The 18,108-nt window shown below is 35.6% G+C and overlaps 2 protein-coding genes across 5 annotated transcripts in view; one reads left to right on the top strand and one right to left on the bottom strand.

The window, feature by feature from the left end:
• The window catches only part of LOC114534628 (dual specificity tyrosine-phosphorylation-regulated kinase 4-like), a 19,827-nt gene extending 3,322 nt beyond the window's left edge, over positions 1-16,505 (top strand). The window contains exons 6-23 of one of the 4 annotated variants that reach the window (XM_028556094.1): positions 553-588; positions 1,064-1,147; positions 10,108-10,163; positions 10,571-10,641; positions 10,747-10,878; positions 10,955-11,123; positions 11,559-11,613; positions 11,752-11,804; positions 11,961-11,993; positions 12,116-12,181; positions 12,540-12,612; positions 12,706-12,787; positions 12,869-12,919; positions 13,280-13,401; positions 13,516-13,576; positions 13,673-13,802; positions 13,989-14,049; positions 14,949-16,505. In XM_028556094.1, coding sequence (XP_028411895.1) covers positions 553-588; positions 1,064-1,147; positions 10,108-10,163; positions 10,571-10,641; positions 10,747-10,878; positions 10,955-11,123; positions 11,559-11,613; positions 11,752-11,804; positions 11,961-11,993; positions 12,116-12,181; positions 12,540-12,612; positions 12,706-12,787; positions 12,869-12,919; positions 13,280-13,401; positions 13,516-13,576; positions 13,673-13,802; positions 13,989-14,049; positions 14,949-15,311 — 1,698 coding nt within the window. In that variant the 3' untranslated portion in view covers positions 15,312-16,505. Of the gene's footprint in view, positions 1-552; positions 589-1,063; positions 1,148-3,291; positions 9,844-10,107; positions 10,164-10,570; positions 10,642-10,746; positions 10,879-10,954; positions 11,124-11,558; positions 11,614-11,751; positions 11,805-11,960; positions 11,994-12,115; positions 12,182-12,539; positions 12,613-12,705; positions 12,788-12,868; positions 12,920-13,279; positions 13,402-13,515; positions 13,577-13,672; positions 13,807-13,988; positions 14,050-14,948 lie in introns of those variants that run through there. The other 3 variants (XM_028556095.1, XM_028556097.1, XM_028556098.1) reach the window with 3 other exon arrangements.
• On the bottom strand, positions 16,477-18,108 carry LOC114534631. The gene is made up of 2 exons (XM_028556102.1): positions 17,585-18,108; positions 16,477-16,986 (listed from the first exon to the last, which is right to left on the bottom strand). Exons 1-2 carry the CDS (start codon positions 18,097-18,099, stop codon positions 16,773-16,775), a joined length of 729 nt encoding a protein of 242 aa, XP_028411903.1. The 5' UTR covers positions 18,100-18,108; the 3' UTR covers positions 16,477-16,772.

Raw genomic sequence — 18,108 nt, 5'->3', positions numbered from 1 at the left:
TTTGTGGAGCCAATCAAATTTCGTGTAACATCAGACTTTCCGCGTTTGACGTCATTAGAAGAAAGGTCTAATGAATTTTTGGACCAGGAACTGGTCCCTAACCGCTGCTAATCTTGTTGTTGTTGTTAGGGGGCGACGCTCTTTAAAAAACCCTAAGGCTCTATCATTACTTGTTTGATCGAAATGAAACTTGGCACAATTATTCTAAGCATTATTCCGCATCGATTGACGGAGTTCGAATTTTTACTTTTGACCTTTGAAGCAAGTTACAAGCAATTCTTGATATATTTGCAGCAAATAATATATACATATCATTAATATTCAGCCTATATATAAGTAAACGGAAACGATTAGAAATACATTGTCCTCTCCATTGTTATAAATACAATGCAGTTCAGAAATTAAACTCGGTTACGCAGTTCCTGGTCTCTATAGTACGATCGTACTTGTTTCTTTACCATCTTGTTCATATATACAACAGTAAGAAAAGACATAAACCTGAGTTAACCCAATTTTAAGAATAAATTCAGTATAATTCTTTATACTGTCTAGATTCAATTCAAACATGATCACAACAAGACCAATAAGGTAATGTCAAGATATGGTGTACATTATTCTGTTTTGTAAATATTAAAAAGAAATGAAATTTTGCTAGCTGCAATATATATGAAGTCTTATTTCACTATATTTGAAGCTTTTGGCGCCATTGAAACATCTTTAATAAATCATTACGAAAAAATGAATGTTTATTCAACATTTTTTCGTGCAATGGTCAATATATTTTCATATTATGCTCTCGAGAAATTACTTAAAATCTCCCCTCCCCCTCAAGGTTAAAGAAGAGGCTCCACTATCCATCCTACCATGGCGCGGAATTTATTGAATGAATTTCATAAAAATATTTTGATATATGCTATGACAACATAAATTTTTTTCAAGCAAAATAATTTCAATACTTCATTGTAATTATTAATCATACTAGCTATCTTTTTGCATTTTTTATAGCAAGGTATAGTGCGTAAGGTATAGCCAGGATATAATTATTCTAATTTTTGTACTTTAGAAAAGTGCTGGAGAGACACTGCCACAGCTTCTCAATAACAAGAACATTATCAAATCATCATTTTATAAATCTGATAAAAATCAGGTATGTAAAGTCGATTGTCAATTGGTATAAGACAGGTTGTATATTCTAACCACATGCAATTACATAGTTACTGACGAGCGATTCCCACCTGCATGTTGGAATAACTTTTGCGAAAACACCATGCATTATAAAAAAACTGTCACCGTGCATTATAAAAAACTATGGAGTCGATAAATGCACAAGAAGAGGCTGAAAAAACTACATCTAACATCATTTTATTTTAATGAAGCCATGTTTAGACTGTTAAGGCTCTAGAGTTTCCACTCGTCCCAAAACACAACAACTCGCAAGCTCGCTGCTGGTACAATAAAAAAAGCCTAATCTCATAGATTTCATCTTTCTGGTGATAGATCGAAAATACAGTTGAAACGCGTAGATTCATAAAGCTGTAAAATGTTACTTTTGAATTGTTTAATAATCACTCAGTACCACCCTCAAGGCAAAGACTGACGTAGTAGACTCCAAACCACAATGACACACTCGAGAATTTTATCTGACAAGACGTCATATCAACGTGATACCACACTGACGTCGAGTGATTTTCATGTTTTGTCGTAAAATAACGTCATTCAAAAAAAATTATGGAAAAGTACTTACTTCATTGCAGATAGCTCTCTTAGTCCGACTGACTGCTGCCATTGTATCAGGTTTTAGATAGACTATCGTTACTTAAGTACTGACCGCAACGTTCAATCGGAATACAGTCTGAATGAGACATTGCACTTATATATTTAGTATAAATAAAGTCACGAACTGCATTTAATCAGAATGCAAAATGCTGCATTCTGATTGGCGGAGCTATACTCACTATCTATTACCCAAGCACTGAAAGCGAAAATCGTCTTTTGTCACGATTTTCAACGAGTTTTTCGCGTACAGTCAAAATTTCTTGAAATTTTGTTTTCTTACTGGCTTCAGTTATATATGAATCTAAAGTTCATAATCTAATTGTTAATCAGACCATGCATGCAATCAGGCGATTATTTACAGTAGCCAGCACTTAGCCAGACAAGCATTCCACAACATGCAAGTCACGGAGAATTAAATGAGAAATAGGCATTCATTGAAAAGTTCTTTTTGAAAGATTTGACTGTGTGTTATAATCATTCACAGACACACTCCTGCGGCACCCTGCATTCTGCCTCAATTAAACGTCAACTAGCGAGACGAATAATTTAAAGGTGTCCAGTCGTAATGTAAACAAACGTTTTGTTTACATTTTGAACTGTTATATTTTTTGAATTTTTTTCGACGAACTGTCTGCGGACATGCACATTACTGGTTTTCTATGGTTTTAAATAATTTTGAATGGGTTAGAGTTTGCGTTTAGGAAAATCCGAAACATGCGAGATTAGGAAAATTTAGGCGCGAGCCTCGCATTGTTATCAGCAGAACCGATGCCCAAATTATAGCGAATATTGGTTTTTCGATTTAAACGAGCAAAATTGTTAAAGTCGGGTGTATGGTGATGGTCATTAGCCACGGCAGATAATACCTACGTATGCCACAGCCGGATGGATCAAAGGAGTTGAACAAAAAGATAAAAAAATGCCACGGACAAACTTTCTTGCAAATCCCTATGGGAAAACAATTTGTGATATTTGAGTTTACCGTAAATCGCCAGCCAGCTTATAATGAAGCCGCATTTGCACGATTCAATACGTCTTGCTGTTTGCGGCCAGCGTCACATTGTGAGGTTTTCCACGTTCTAATGTGTTTAATGAGATCACGCCGTGGAGACGGATGTGAAAATTAGCAAAATTGACCGGTTTAGTTTCGGTTTGAGATAAGCTCATTTGTGGTTTGTAAACAAATGTGTATATTGTTGGCTTTGGAGCCTAAATGTCAAATTTATCCATCGATACATTCGTCGGTAGATTTCACTGTATGTATATATAGCTGCAGTCTGAACTCTGAAAACTGTTTTGACTACATGCGCGAGAAATCCATTTCAATATGAAATGTTGAAATGATTGTCCTGCATATATATGAGAAGTTAAATTATACTAATTCAATGCGTTATTCCCACATCATGTTCGAGCAATTATCATCACTTTCCAATCTCAGCGCATATGGAACAGCCTAGCTACCTTTTCTTCACAGCCTGAATGTATCATGTGAAATTTGAACGTAATTTGAAGTAATTTCATTTGAAAGTGGTACATGCATGATAGTACTTCCCTTCGACGCGAGACAAAACACACCTATAATGGACCTAATAAAATCAAGGCGATAACTATATGCACAAAAAAGCGCGCCAACTTTCATGGAGGCTATAGCTAGGTAAAAATATACGGAGGCACATCATGTATATGTTTCTGTTTTAATGTCGAGGAATGGCTATAAAATGTCTGGGTGGACTTCAGTAAAGTAACCAAGAGGCAGGGAGGTTTTAACAGCAGCGCTTAATATATTCACACTAATGCAAAGACGTTTACAATAGGATGTCGCAAAACGCGTCTTCGATTGGCTTACTTTCGCCTGTATTCTAAAAACTCACTCACACTCAAACTCATGCATTGAGTGCATGGGAGATCTTAATCTTCTCATAACGTTTCCATGGCGGTATTTCAAGCCGAATAGGCGCTTGAATTCCAGTGTTTTACCTTCGAAATAACCTTCTCATTGACCAGCATTAACAAATTTATATGCCACACTCAGTGAGTGTGAGTATGAGTGAGCTTTTTGAATACAGGCGTTTATCTCTGAGTACAAAGCGGAATTAGTTATTTTGTTTTATATGGAATTAAAATCGGTTAAAATGTATTACAAAATGTTCCTATATGGTGGAAAGTCTGCTGTATCCGATTAAGTGGATGATTTAATTCATGCACTATGCTTCCATAATAAATTTCATGATTTTTCAATTCGCCTTCTTCCGTTTCCCACAAGAAAATTTCGTTGGCGGCAAAACATTTTTTTCAAAATTTTTTTTCATTTTGCCTTTGGGAGAGATTTGTGTCGCTAGAATTGCAACACGATAAAAAAACGGTCGCCTATAACGTCTCACAGACGTGACTATAAAAACCCCGACAAAATCAAGAGAAAAATCGTTCGGGAAGTTTCTCGTCGGTTGCAAGCGAAACGGTTAAGTGGAAAACGGGCTTAACTGTCATATTTTAGGGACTGTTATTTTTCCATCAGGTCGTAAAATTTCAAAACGACCTTGGAAGCCGGGATTTCGGAGCCTATGTAATATTCACACTGCACTACGAACAATATTGTAATTTTTTTCTCAATTGCAATAAAAACAATTACGCCTTTTGTCTTGTCGTATCGCTCCCTTGCTAAGCAATTAGCGCTGTTTGTGCGCTGTTTCAAAGCGAGCCAAAAATTCAATGCCCAAATTCGAAACTAGCGAACGTTCGCGAAAGTCTATATAGGTGACACAATGGCGTAAAGAATCGTTACTCGCAAAAACTGTTGTATAAAATTTGGCGGTCATCAGGCGAATCAACGATTCCGCTTAAGCACTGCAGAAAAGAATAATATATTAATGGCGCATGCCAGATGGTTTTCAAGGTCAATTAAAGTCATAATAGCGTCGATTCTTAGTTGCGAATTTAATTGCATCCTTCAATATCCTGTACGAATGCGATATGCGCGCAAAATACAACTACGCATAAAATTATGTATAAATTCCATATCTGCACGCTTTCAAAAACAATATATGATTTATTGCATGTTTAGGCATAGATCTAAAGGTTTTGTTCCGAGTATACATGGGCCATTAACATTGCAATAAGCGTTGTCTAGCGCAATTTGCAAATTGTTTGCGCGATATATAGCATTGTGCGGTGCGAGAGGTTGAACTTAATTAATATGAAAGAGGGCGTCTATATATAATTCACCTGGCTTTTCTGCCAGATATGTGTCAAAGGAATATAATATATTTCACATGCGCTCGGGCTGACACGAACATTAGCGCGCAAGGTCTCTACAGCGGATCGTCGTAAACGTGTTTCTGCGCAGGGGTATATACTACTTTTGATATCCGAGAACATTTTCACCGCGAGGTAGTTGGATTGAGGTTGTATGTATATGTCGAAACATACATGTATAAACACATATTATGGCATCCATGTGACTTATACGTGTCATCATATGTGAGTGGAGTGCTTCTGTGCGTACGAGTAAGTCACAACGTCCTGAGTGCATTGTGGTTATCTCTTACAACCTGATGTTCCGTGCAATGCACTATAAGGAATTTAAGCAACGAATACGCAGGCAGCTTGGAATGAAGAAGCATCGAATACTGCGTGAACACGCGTCCATATTAGAGCGAAATACCTTCCCCGGTCACCGGCACTCGGAGAAAACACAACAACTCAAGCGGGAAATAGACACGGAGCCTCATGGAAAAAACCAAGACCATGCTGGATCTGGCGTACAGCAGAACAATCACGTTCAAAAGGTTTTGTATTCAAACGAAATAAACATATTGTATATGGTCAACGATATGCGGTATTCAATTGAATATATTTTACATTTATATACATGCAGCTATACAAAACTTCGTCAGCTAGGGAGCAATCATCTAACATATCTTCCCAACCTCATATGTATGTTTCAGAACTCTTTACAGCGATCGGTCATGCAATCCCTCTAAACCGCACTTAAACTTATGCCGTTGTTTTTTTCGCGTTAAAACGGAACGCAAGAAATCATACGGCTTTGAGAGCGGCTATGTATTAACGAGTACAAATTGTCTAAAAGCAAACGGAGGTCGGATAATGAATGTAAGTGGTTGCGAAGAGCAACGACGTCCAACTCATCCGGTCTAGAATATATATACAACGATGACAGATATTTTTACCGTTTCTATTTTCACACAAGATGCTTATCTTCAACATGAAAGCTAACGATAAAACGATTACAGTTGTCGCTAAATTTTCAATGGGGTATACTGGTGCATGCATTCAAATATAAGGGTTTCCTATGTCGCCAATTTGTACTTGAATGCCTTTTCTAAAGGCCAAAGCCAGCAAGCTTGCTCGATTTGTTTTGTTTTTCGTTCAATTCTCCGTTTCCAAAGCACCGTAACGCAGGCAGGTGCATATAATTGTTTGCTTTCCTCTTTAAAATTTGCGAGAAATATTAAAGTTTGATATGAACTGCAGCGAGTTTTCTGCCGCACAAACGCACTACGAATTTCTACCCTCAAACTTCGAAGGTAGTCTAAATTTCTTTTCTGCACTATTAATCCCGATATTCAGTTAATATTGTATGTAATTTAACTTGCCAATAAAAGTAATAATATATCTTTGTCTGAATGACATGCATGCATGTGCATAGAATGATCCATAATCTGCATAAAAAACACTGTAACTACAGCTGCTTTTAAAGACAGGAAAATATACGGATGTTAGCAGAGAATTTCCAATTTTTATAAAAAGAAAAACGTTGGTTAATTTTAAACGAATTGCAATTTTAAATTTGGCTATGACAAAACTTGCATAAATTTGTAAAAAAATATCAAATTTGTGTTCACATTCAAATATACTAATACCCACCTTTAATTTATAGAATATTATTTGTGCTGTAGTCTTTAAGATAGGAAACGAGAGTGCAAATTAAGCGATTTTTGTAACGAATTTTTAAGGTCAGGGTGGTTCAGAACTTTTCTCATCTTGTTTAAAAGAAAGATGACCGTTTGCCGGAAAGTTCGCGAAATAACGAACCGTTTGTGTGGGACAAAACGTCCTATAGGTTTGAAAGCATGCAGGATGTATAAAGAACTCGGTCGGCCAACTGTGCATGCCGTTTGTGAACTGCGTTTGTGATGTGTTTGTGAACTGCGAAGAATTTTAGTTATGATTAGGTAGAATAAAAGAGAAATTGGCAATTATAAGGTCTAAAATCAAAGGATAACTTCGTTTCCAATTGTCAAATATTTAGAACCGCGCTACCTATATTGAATGATAAAATTTCTGAGCAAAGTCCCAGATGTCTGTATTTACTTTTAGATTTCGAAAATTATACTCGCTGCGTTGTCAGCCAGTGTGGGCTTTAAGCCTTTAACTCGAGATTTCATTGACATGCAGTAAAGTCTTAACCGTGCGGTCAAGAGGCAAAGTTAGCTCTCATCAACTTAGCTTACGATTGTAGGGACATTTCACTTCGGTACACGTGCATCATGCAGTATCAAGTCCTGTCAATTCTAACTTAGCTTATAGGTACAATTTTCAGTATATCAGATAACAGTAGTTTTACGCCACACGCAGATTATTAACATATAGTGTACTCTTGTAAGTCAAGTTACATGCAGCTTCCGTGTTAGAATGTAGTTTTTGTACTTTTAAACGGTATAAATTATGCATGTACCAGCAAATTAGACGCCAGAAAATAATGAAAAGGATTAAAAAGTAAAGATTTTGTAGACAGTATTTGTCTACTTTGCCTTGAATAGATGTTAATTATGCAAATAGACAATCTTCGCCAGGCTTATTTTGAAATGTCAATGACAAAATTATGACATGTCTTTCATACATAGCTATATTGCATACCCAACCATAAAAATTTTGAACTGAGAAATTTCAAGTTTTGAAGATGTGTATAAAGAAATGTCAGAGTGCACTGTGTATTGTTTGTGCGGATGCAAGCATATAGCATAGAAATATAGACAGAATAATAATTGTCTACTATGCCTATGAAGCATGGTTAAAAAATGCCAACGGCTCCCATTTTAGCCGACTCACTGCAGCATTTAAATAAAGTTATGCACGTGAAAGTATGCAGCTAGTTGAATAAGCCTCACGTGATTCACCGCGTACGTTTTGCCATCTTTGACTTTGGTATAATTTCTATTTTTTTGCTAATAACAAGAGCTAATAACCGTTTGCTCTGAGGTTTAATCAGTGGTTTCGAAACTGCGTTTAAGGCCCAATTTACCTATCGTTGTCTACGTCTTTATAGGCTGCAACCAAACTCATTATATTTCGGACAACTCGTATGGCTATATAGACTATAGTTACTTTTCCAGTGCAAAGAAGCAAAAATTAGAACAAAATATCAGTATAGAAGTGTTGTATGAATATGCAGTAGTCTTTGCATGTCCTATATGGCTATGTAAATAGTAGAAAAAGTTACAGGATATTTAGTTTTTGTGAGGCAAACACGTATGTATATCGGCCTTTTTAAATATTTATTCAAAAGTCCCAAATGGCGAATCATGCATCAAGTCAGGGGCGTTTTTTTTCGCTCTAACAAACAAATCCTTGTTCAAAATCACAGCATTTGTTGAATGCAAATTTTTAGTGGGCTCGCACAGGTTTATTAATATACAAATGCAATTTGAAGCCTTATAGCCCACGTACAGGATGACATTATCGCCTCATGCACGTACATAACGACGTTTTATCTCAACGTATAATTATAAATGATTTTGCCGCCGTTTTGTTCTCGAAAAAGCAACCGACACGCAAAAAGTAGTACACATGCAACCTTCGTTTCACAGGACACTTCATGTAAGCATGTTTACTTTTTCGTCAAAATATTTTAACCTATTAAAGTTAAACTCATATTAGTAATAGGTTTATACATTCCAACAAAGTTTAAGATCTTGTTAAGGGCAAACACCTATTTGGTCAATGCTTACAAAGAAACCTCAGGAATAATGAATTAACCACGAAATTGCTAGCCGGTTAATTATGAATGCTATATGCAAAGTCAGACGTCTGCATCTGACGTTTATAAAACAACAACATCGTTTCCCATATCGATCGTGCGCGCATCAACGATTTTTCGTTAATCGCATAAATTTTTTACAGTCAAAAAAGCTTCCGCTTTAGGTGCGATGGGAATCTTTAGAATCAAACAACGGAAGGCACTAAAAATCATTACGTGATTTGATTAAACAACACCCCACCGAGAAGTATTTCTTAGAAATATCTGATAACACGAAATCTCCAAACTGTAATTTTTATCCACGATTATATTTGGGCATCCAGATTACCGCTTGCATGCAGTGAAACACGGATTCTTAGGAACGCGTGGTAATTTTTAAAACTGCATAGTAAAAACTGCTTTTAAACCTTTTATAGTTCCTTGTTTTGCAAAGAGCTATATAAAAATACTACAGATACCGTTGTAGTAATAGCACTGTTAGTAATACAATAGTCATATGTACAAATTGCTATTATTCAAAAAGGATAAAGGGAACAATCATTGTAGTAAAGGCATATCAGTAGCCTTAATTGTGGGAATACTTTTGTCACTTTCTAATGGCTATGCAAATTGTTTGCATACAACCTCTTTTGACGTTTCGAGTTTTTGTCAGAATTTTTCCCACGAAGTTACTGATATGCTAAACGAAATACTTATATCATTTCTATCATTAACATTCAACTACATGCAACTGTCTATTTGCGATTCACAATATAACAATCAGCAATAGTCCATTCACACGTTCCGGCGTTGTAAGCATGAGTTATATTTTGTGGTTGAACTGACATGGCATCGTTGTCATTTTTTACACTTTTACATTTTTCATGCATGCATGTTTCTGTCAACATTGTGATAAATATTTAATTGTGTTGTTGTAGCTACTTAAGAGCATGAAACGTAGCCTTTCTGTTATTATTGTCAGTAATATTATAAATACGTACAAGTAATGTAAGTCATAGAGTATTGATAAAAGTTGTTACAAAACTGTGAAGATGTCATGTTCCAGTTGCTTGCTTTCACCTCGCTACAAGGTGTTATACAATTTAATTTGTCACTAAATAGACGTTATATTTATTGTCATGACAATATTTTGCAGTATCAATTATCGTGTATTGAAGTACACGAGTTTTGTATTCATATGGAAATGTTTGCAAGTATTACCACGTTTAATATAGACGATGAATAACAACAATACTGATAACCTAATAATTGTTATTTTGAGTTACAATTAAAGCTGTATTCATCGAAGTTACTTTTTCAGCAATTAGGATAATTTTAACTCTTTCTCTTGTCAGATTTCCGATGTACCGAAATTCACTGCACCGCTGGTAAAGAAGCAAGAGAACTTTAAGTAGGTATCAATTTTTTCCACGAAGAATGTATGTCTACAATATTCCGTGACCGTCACGAGACTCTTGTATAGATTTTATAGGGTGATAAACCAAAATAGAAATATTTGTTTGTCATGCAAAAAGAAATTTACACGTGGACAAACACTCAATACAATACTCCCTCTGCAGGAATATATACATTGTGTATATACATTTAGCTACTGCATTTCTTGATCAACATATTACAAGGTTTTTTTGTGATTTTTTGTCGAAGTGCTACTCAGAGATAATTAACAAAAACGCAGAATATAAATTTTTGATTGACATTTGCGTCAATGGAGATTTATCAGGCGCATTGCTATTATACTATGTAGTCTAGCGACAATTGTGCAACATTTTTTTAACATTTTTTCCATAATTATTTCAGTATCAATGTGGAAAACAAACAAAATATCCGGCATGATCCAAACGGATTTGTTCTTCCGCTCACACCAAGTTGTAAGTGTATTGAACAAATGCAAAATTTTCTTTCACTTCAAAACCCAACGAGGGTAGTTTATGCTCACAACTTCTGTGCTTATATTCTGACAATTTCTATTTCAGTTTGCATCAAAACATTTGGTGACAAATTGACGACATTCGAGCAGGCAGAAATCTTGGATTATCCTGAAGTGTGGTTTTTAGGCTTAGAAGCAACGAAAATCGAGGGGACACCGGGCAGTCCCTGCAATAATGGTATGCATGTGCAAAATCTTATCCAAAAGTTGAACTAAGTTGAGTTTACATGAAGCAAATCCTCATTATTACTTAGGATATGATGATGAACACGGCAGCTATAAACGTGTGACTAGAGATCATCTTATGTATCGATATGAAGTGTTGGATATTCTTGGAAAAGGATCGTTCGGTCAGGTTTTGAAAGTTCTTGATCATAAAACTGGCCAATATCTGGCGGTTAAAATAATCCGAAACAAAAAAAGGTGAGCATGTTACCACTGATCTCAAATTGATTGTTAGGTGATACATGCAACTTTAGTTTAATACAATTTGCATTGAATTTTTTACCACCATCCTATAGCTGTTTATCAACTTCCATTTTCATCATAACCTGCACAACAAATCACCACCAAAATCTACCATGAAATGTCAGAACTCTCATCCACCTGTCCAATAAATACTGACCCAAATCATGACTATACTACACTACAATCAACACTAATATCATGACCATATAATTATCACCATATAATTATCACCTGGTTGAAAATAAAACAAATATGAATTGGAAAGAGTTTAGAATGTCCACTCATGATTCACTAATGTGTTACCAACTTTTTAACTATCACCAATAACCATTGCCACAATCCAAAATGAATGGATGTAAATATTGTAATTCTTGTTTTGCTTTTCAAAAGGTTTCACCAGCAGGCGTTAATTGAAGTTAAAATTCTGGACAACTTAAAAAAGAAGGTACATAAACTAAACACTGTGTCATCTAACACTCGCCCCTGTTGAATAGGATCTTCTGTATATAAAATAGATTATACAACAATAACCATGAGAGAATAAGATGTGCAAATAAATAATGATATTTTTTAAAACTTACAGGACAGAGAAAACAATGTTAATGTTATTCACATGATAGAACATTTTTACTTCAGGTAATTTTATTATAATTTTTAGTCTAAAAAATATAGTTAATTTTTGTTCTTTATTGAGTAAGGACGGAAACTTTTACTTTGCTGAAAATCCAATATTAATAAGTGTTTCAAGATGTTCAAGGATCGTGCTAAACCACTCTATTCTTTACATTGCAGAAATCATTTGTGTATAACCTTTGAACTATTAGGGTAAGTTCGTACCATTTTCCAAACCTTATACCACTTGAGATTTTGAGCTAAATAATAACATACAAGTTACAACTTGTGTATTGCGTACACAATCTCAATAAATTACGTTGTTTTTTATTTAGATTAAATCTATATGAACTGACAAAAAAGAACAATTTTCAAGGATTTAGCCTGTCCTTGATTAGAAAGTAAGTATAGAAATGACCTTTTTGTGATGTTTTACAAGCAAATGGTTTCTACCTGGAATGGTTTGGTATTAGGAAATATTTAGGAAATAGGTTACAATTCCTTGAACTCTATTAAGGTGATCAACACAGTTAGACCCTATCTCGTACCCTTCTCGTACCCTTGAGGAGTATTCAGTGACGAAATTTTTAAGGAGCATTAACTAGTGTAGGTGTAATTGTTGAGGTGTCAAATGCGTCAAGGACGCTTGTGGGAGATGATGCAAAATGAACGTGGTGTTTATCGGGGAAATCAATTTATTTATTTATTTATTTTATTTTTAAACGTGACTATATGTTAGTCCAATTCTTATGATTTTAGATTCGCCTATTCAATACTCCAATGTCTTAAAGTGGTTCACAGTTGCAGGATCATACACTGCGATTTGAAACCGGTTTGTAGCGAAAACAACTAATGACAATATGATTTTAAACGCATATATTTAATCAATGTTCTAGAATAATTCTGTGGTGGTCTTTTTTTAAAGGAAAATATTTTGTTAAAAAGCAAAACTCATTCAGCGATCAAAGTTATCGATTTTGGATCAAGTTGTTACGAAAATCAGAGAGGTAACCCGCTATTATAGGTGAAACGTTTTTCATCAGAGTGTTCTTTTGATTTACAAGAATATCTATTTCTTGTTTGTATAGTTTACACGTATATTCAAAGCCGATTTTACAGATCACCAGAAGTAATACTAGGTAGATGTTAATGGAATTATTCGAGTTAGGAGTGCTACTTATATATGTTGAAATGCAGTATTATGCATTTCAACATGTTTTATTCTGTCCCTGCTTGAGTAATTACATGCGTTAAAAAGTTTTTTAAAACATGCATGCAATAGACTTTTAACGCTCAATTTCGCTGTCAAGATCTGTTGGAACTGATTGCCCCCAGACCCAACTAGGATGACAACTTTGTACAATAGACTTGTCACAAGTTGTCAATTGCGACAACTTCCTGGATTGTCAGCAAAATTGTCATAAATGAAGACATTGATACTTCTGTTTACAATTAAGAGGAAGTTTTTAACGCAAGAAATTTTTCTCTCATCTGCTAAGGAATGGCTTATGGCACGCCCATTGACATGTGGAGCTTTGGATGCATCTTAGCCGAACTCTACACAGGTTACCCATTGTTTCCTGGTGAAAATGAAGTTGATCAACTTGCTTGCATGATGGAGGTATATATATAAAGTTTATATGTATTAACATTAAGGTATTGTGAAATTTTGTGGTGGTTAGTGTAAATTGTCAGCATGCCTTTTGCCCAACAGTAACTTACGACGGTTTTATAGGTTCTTGGTTTACCAGATGCTAAATTCCTGGAAAAAGCGTCAAGAAGGCCATACTTCTTCGGTATGACAATAAATAAATTCTTAGCCCTAAGGAACTGCACTACAGTAATGTATGCATGACTTAAATAATCTATTTCACTCGTGCATCTTCCTATAGATTCAAAAGGTTTACCAAGATGCATAACCAATTCTAGAGGGAAAAAACGCAGACCTAATGCCAAGGATCTAATAAGCGCCGTTCGATCAAACGACCAAAGTTTTATCAAATTCTTATCCCGCTGTCTTGAGTAAGTTATTGTTTTTCCTATATATAGATTACTTACTTGTTTAAAAGATTTGATATTTATCAGAAATTTCTGAGCTTTAAATTGGTCCCATGTAAAAAGAAATTTTTTTGGACTACCATGCATGTGGATGAAAATTTCTATAAAGGCTGGTTCTTTATAACCTTAAACAAATTTCTGATTCTTAAGATGGGATCCAGCGAAACGAATTACAGCGGGCGAGGCGCTGAAGCACAGCTGGGTTTTGGAGGTAAGATATATTGGATAAGTAGCTTTATGGTTTTTTGGCATACAATCATTTTGGTTTACATGGCTTGATCAACCATTGGGCTTAAATTCCAGACTTACAGCCTTGATCGAAAAGAGCGATACTTTAAATACATAGTATTAGAGCTACAATAAGAGAAAACGAAAAATAGCATTGTTTTGGTATAGAAAGTAAGGTTTTCAAATTCAGATAGGTTTTAATGTTCTTTCAAGTGCAGTAGCGTAATTGACTGTGAAAACAATCCATCTCTAAAGGTCTGTTCACACGATCCAATTTTGTTGGATCCAATTCACTTCTTATGAATGTTCTATAGTCTGTTGCAATGCATGTACGTAATGTATGAGCAGCAAATCCACTAAAGTCAACGATGTACTGCTGTATCAATAACACTACATTCCATACGTGAATTGGATCGAAAAAAAAAAATTGGATCGTGTGAACAGACAGAATGAAAGAAATGAATAATTATGACCTGAAACTTGCATATAGCGGGAATAAGGGCCCACACACAACTGACAACGACTGGCTAACGCCAGTTTTCATATTTTTGAAGAATATGAATTCATTTCTGGACGGAAATTTTGAGAGCTATGCCCATGGGCATTAGACGTGTCAAATTGTGCTATCCTTAATTAATTATCAAGAATATCATAACATGATCAAACAAAAATCATAAAAAATCATAAAAAAGCGTAAAAATCACATCGCGTTGGCGGATGGCGTCCGGTGGGCGTCAGCCTTAAGTCGCCAGGCTGGCTACGCCATGCACATAACACGTACATTCGTCAATAACTCCCACATGCCGGTCATTAAAGATGCCTTAAATCCCTTATGATCACACGTATATATAACGTGTCTGAAAGCCTTTTGAAATCTTTCAGGGTTTTAAAAGAGCGCAGGACGCTACTGCAAGCGCATCACCATCAAGCCATCATTTCACATTACTTCATCAAACCAAACAGAGCAACCACAAAGATGAAACAAAGAACACTAACGCTTTACAAGCTGCCTCGAGAACGAAGCAAAACAATCAGGAACAGAGAAAAACACAACAGGGAAGTGACTATATCACGGCGTTTAAGCTAGGAAAGGATATTTCTCGTGCATCAACAAGCAATTCATCCAAACGATTGCGGGAGGATAGAAGGACACAGAGTCGTAGGCATGATGACGATAAACTAACGCCAGATAGAGACGGATCATTGGTAATGCAGGAACCAGTGTTTCTGCCACCGATTAAATAGGTTCTTAAAGAGATCTAGGAATCTTAAAATGTACTTATGTCAGCGGGACTGATTTGTCAAATGTTTGTATATATTAATATCGTGTACAGTTGTATGTACTGAAGTATTATGAAGGACGCAATAGACGCTTCCCTTTATGCCTAGCGCGCGATTCGTGATGGTTGTTGATTTGACTCGTGTTCGCGTTAGAGAGAACTTGTTTAGCAAAAAAGATAAAAGGTGCTCCTGAACACCGCGATATCGCAACTACCGTCATGCATTGTGCGCTCGCAAGATAAAAGGGGAAAGGTCTATTAGAATGGCACGGTACTCTGATTATAAAACCAGGGTTGACTGTATTTTATGTATAAAAATTGAGTTAGCAGTCATAGGTAGAGTGATGCTTCGGGCAAACTGCCAAAACTGCATTATTCGTTTTTGAAGACGTTTTGCAAGCGTCCCTCCTTGCTTCAATATGAAAATTTCCTTCCTTAAAACAATCTTTCTCCATTTTCCCACGAAATATCACAATCCCCCAAAATGACAACAATCCTCTCCCTGTAACCCTCGTTTCTAGTAAGACAATCATTCTGTGTTACAATCTTCGACATGACAGTCTTTCTTCAGCCCCTCTCTACAATACGTCAATATCCTTCAACATCTTGCTACCCTTCAACACCAAGGTTACTCTTCCCCCATGCATGCCCTGTATATATAGTATTGTAACTTGCTCATTTTTGCCTGGAAATTTTCCAAACTTATACCTCTCACATTGAGAGAATACTTATTTATTATTTTGTCTGATTTGTCAGATGCACAGCAAATCAATTGTATCTATTTATTCTAAAGGCGAACTACAAATAATATTCTATTCTTGAAGCAGCACTGTATATGCAAAAGTGATTGATGTCTGTTTGAAAGCAATCCATTTAATTAGTATACAAAATTATTTCACTTCACAAAAATCTGCACTTGTGAAATGAACTGTTCGATTTAAGTTATTTACACCTACAATTGGAAATGCTTGTAAAATTATGTTAAAAGAAATGAAAAAAGGTAGCATGTCTTGGGGTACTGGAAGTGGGCCTAGCACCACCAGAGCTGTTAGGATTACCAAGGTATGAATTATTTGCCTAAGCACTACACTTCATAGAGTATGTGTAACTTTTGTAAAGATAAATTGCTGTGCAAATAAAAACTGCAATAGTGGTTCAATTCTCTGTTCTGTACTGTAGTTATTGTTAGCATCATACATTTTGCAAGTTAAACACATATATGGAACTTAAATTTCCCTGTCACATATCCACCACCTGGATATGATTCTATACTACAATCCATATTCTGCCTACCATCCAGACAAAAACTGCTTTTGTTTACCCTACCCCAGTTGTAGAACTTGTTGCCATTGTAAATCATGACACCATAGTGTATTCCATACACATTTTAATCGTAATGGTTCAGCTTTTGAATGCAAAGATGTTTCTAATGACGTTTGCAAAAATACCAATGGACAATAATGGGACAAATAATTGGAAACCAAAAGCCAATTGTTGTCCAAAATCGACTTGGTTGTTTGGCATTCATGTCATTTTCCAGTGACTCAACCCGCTCTCTCAGTCGAGTTATCTCACCTTGAATTCTTGGATTTGAAATTGCATCAGCATTATCCGATTCTTCAATTATGTTTTTAGACAACCTAGGGCAAAAATTAAAATACAGTATAAACAACATACATAGCCAAAAATCTTAGGCATCTTTCATTTTCCATAAGCCAAACTTTGGCATAAAGACTATACACTACATATCAAATTATCAGAATCCATGCCACATTCATATCTCAAAATACATGAGAATCAAAAATCAACACATGTCTATTTATCCATAAGCTGGTAATGAATTATTTTCCTGTATTGACTAAACAGCATTGTCACCATAAACTTCAACATAATACTAAATGGCCAGGAGTTTTTAGTACACAAACCCCAACTATAATCCAAATCCTAAAAAGTATAGAAAACTGCCAGTCATTTAGTGCCTTGTTGAATACTTTATATAGTGAAAAATATAGATGTGTAAGATGACCAACTGTCAGCTGTCTAGTCACTTCAAAAGTATAATTGTTACTTGAGAGAATTTGTGAAAATCACAATACTAAGAGTGAATAGACTGTGAAATTACAAGCTTCCTGATATTATTTTGATATTGCAATATTGAAAAACATTGAATATTAAATCTTTCGGTGCAGCAATGATGATTTCAACATAGATTAAAATGTACTGATGTGTGCTTTATACCTCTCAAATCCTGTTTGGCGGCTTTCATTTTTGTCATCAACTCTTCTGTCGATATAACGAGAAGTTGCATCGTCTACAGTCAATGTCCTAGGAGGTGTCACCATGCCTCCCATATAATTATCTAAATTGACTCCGCCACTTTGCAAATTGATGTTTGAGTTTACTTGTGTCGCATTTTGATCAACTCCATTCCAAACAATTTTGTCAGGAACCGACATTTGATTCCCCTGAAATGAAGGTTTATCCTCACCAAAATGCTGCATGTTTCTATCAGAATTGACTGTGATACTTTCCGGCACTTTCATGCCTTTTAAAACTTCGTAATCTGCCGTAAATGGAGGTTTAACAGCAGCGTAATTTTGGCTTGGCAATCCTTCTGCTTTTCCTTTCTCGTCGGCCATTTTGAATTGAAGTACTTTAGCTGCCAGTCTTCTCGAAGGTTTCCGACAATTTTCACGCTCTGGCGCAATCTTGTCCCCATTATTATGAGTCAGTAGTAAATGGCTAAATGACATTTTATATAC

The sequence above is a fragment of the Dendronephthya gigantea genome, unplaced genomic scaffold, assembly GCF_004324835.1.
Source record: "Dendronephthya gigantea isolate DGI-Jeju-01 unplaced genomic scaffold, DenGig_1.0 000103F, whole genome shotgun sequence".
Classification (NCBI taxonomy): domain Eukaryota; kingdom Metazoa; phylum Cnidaria; class Anthozoa; order Malacalcyonacea; family Nephtheidae; genus Dendronephthya; species Dendronephthya gigantea.
The sequence above is the reverse complement of the archived record's forward strand: the minus strand, read 5'-3'. Positions and strand labels throughout refer to the sequence as shown.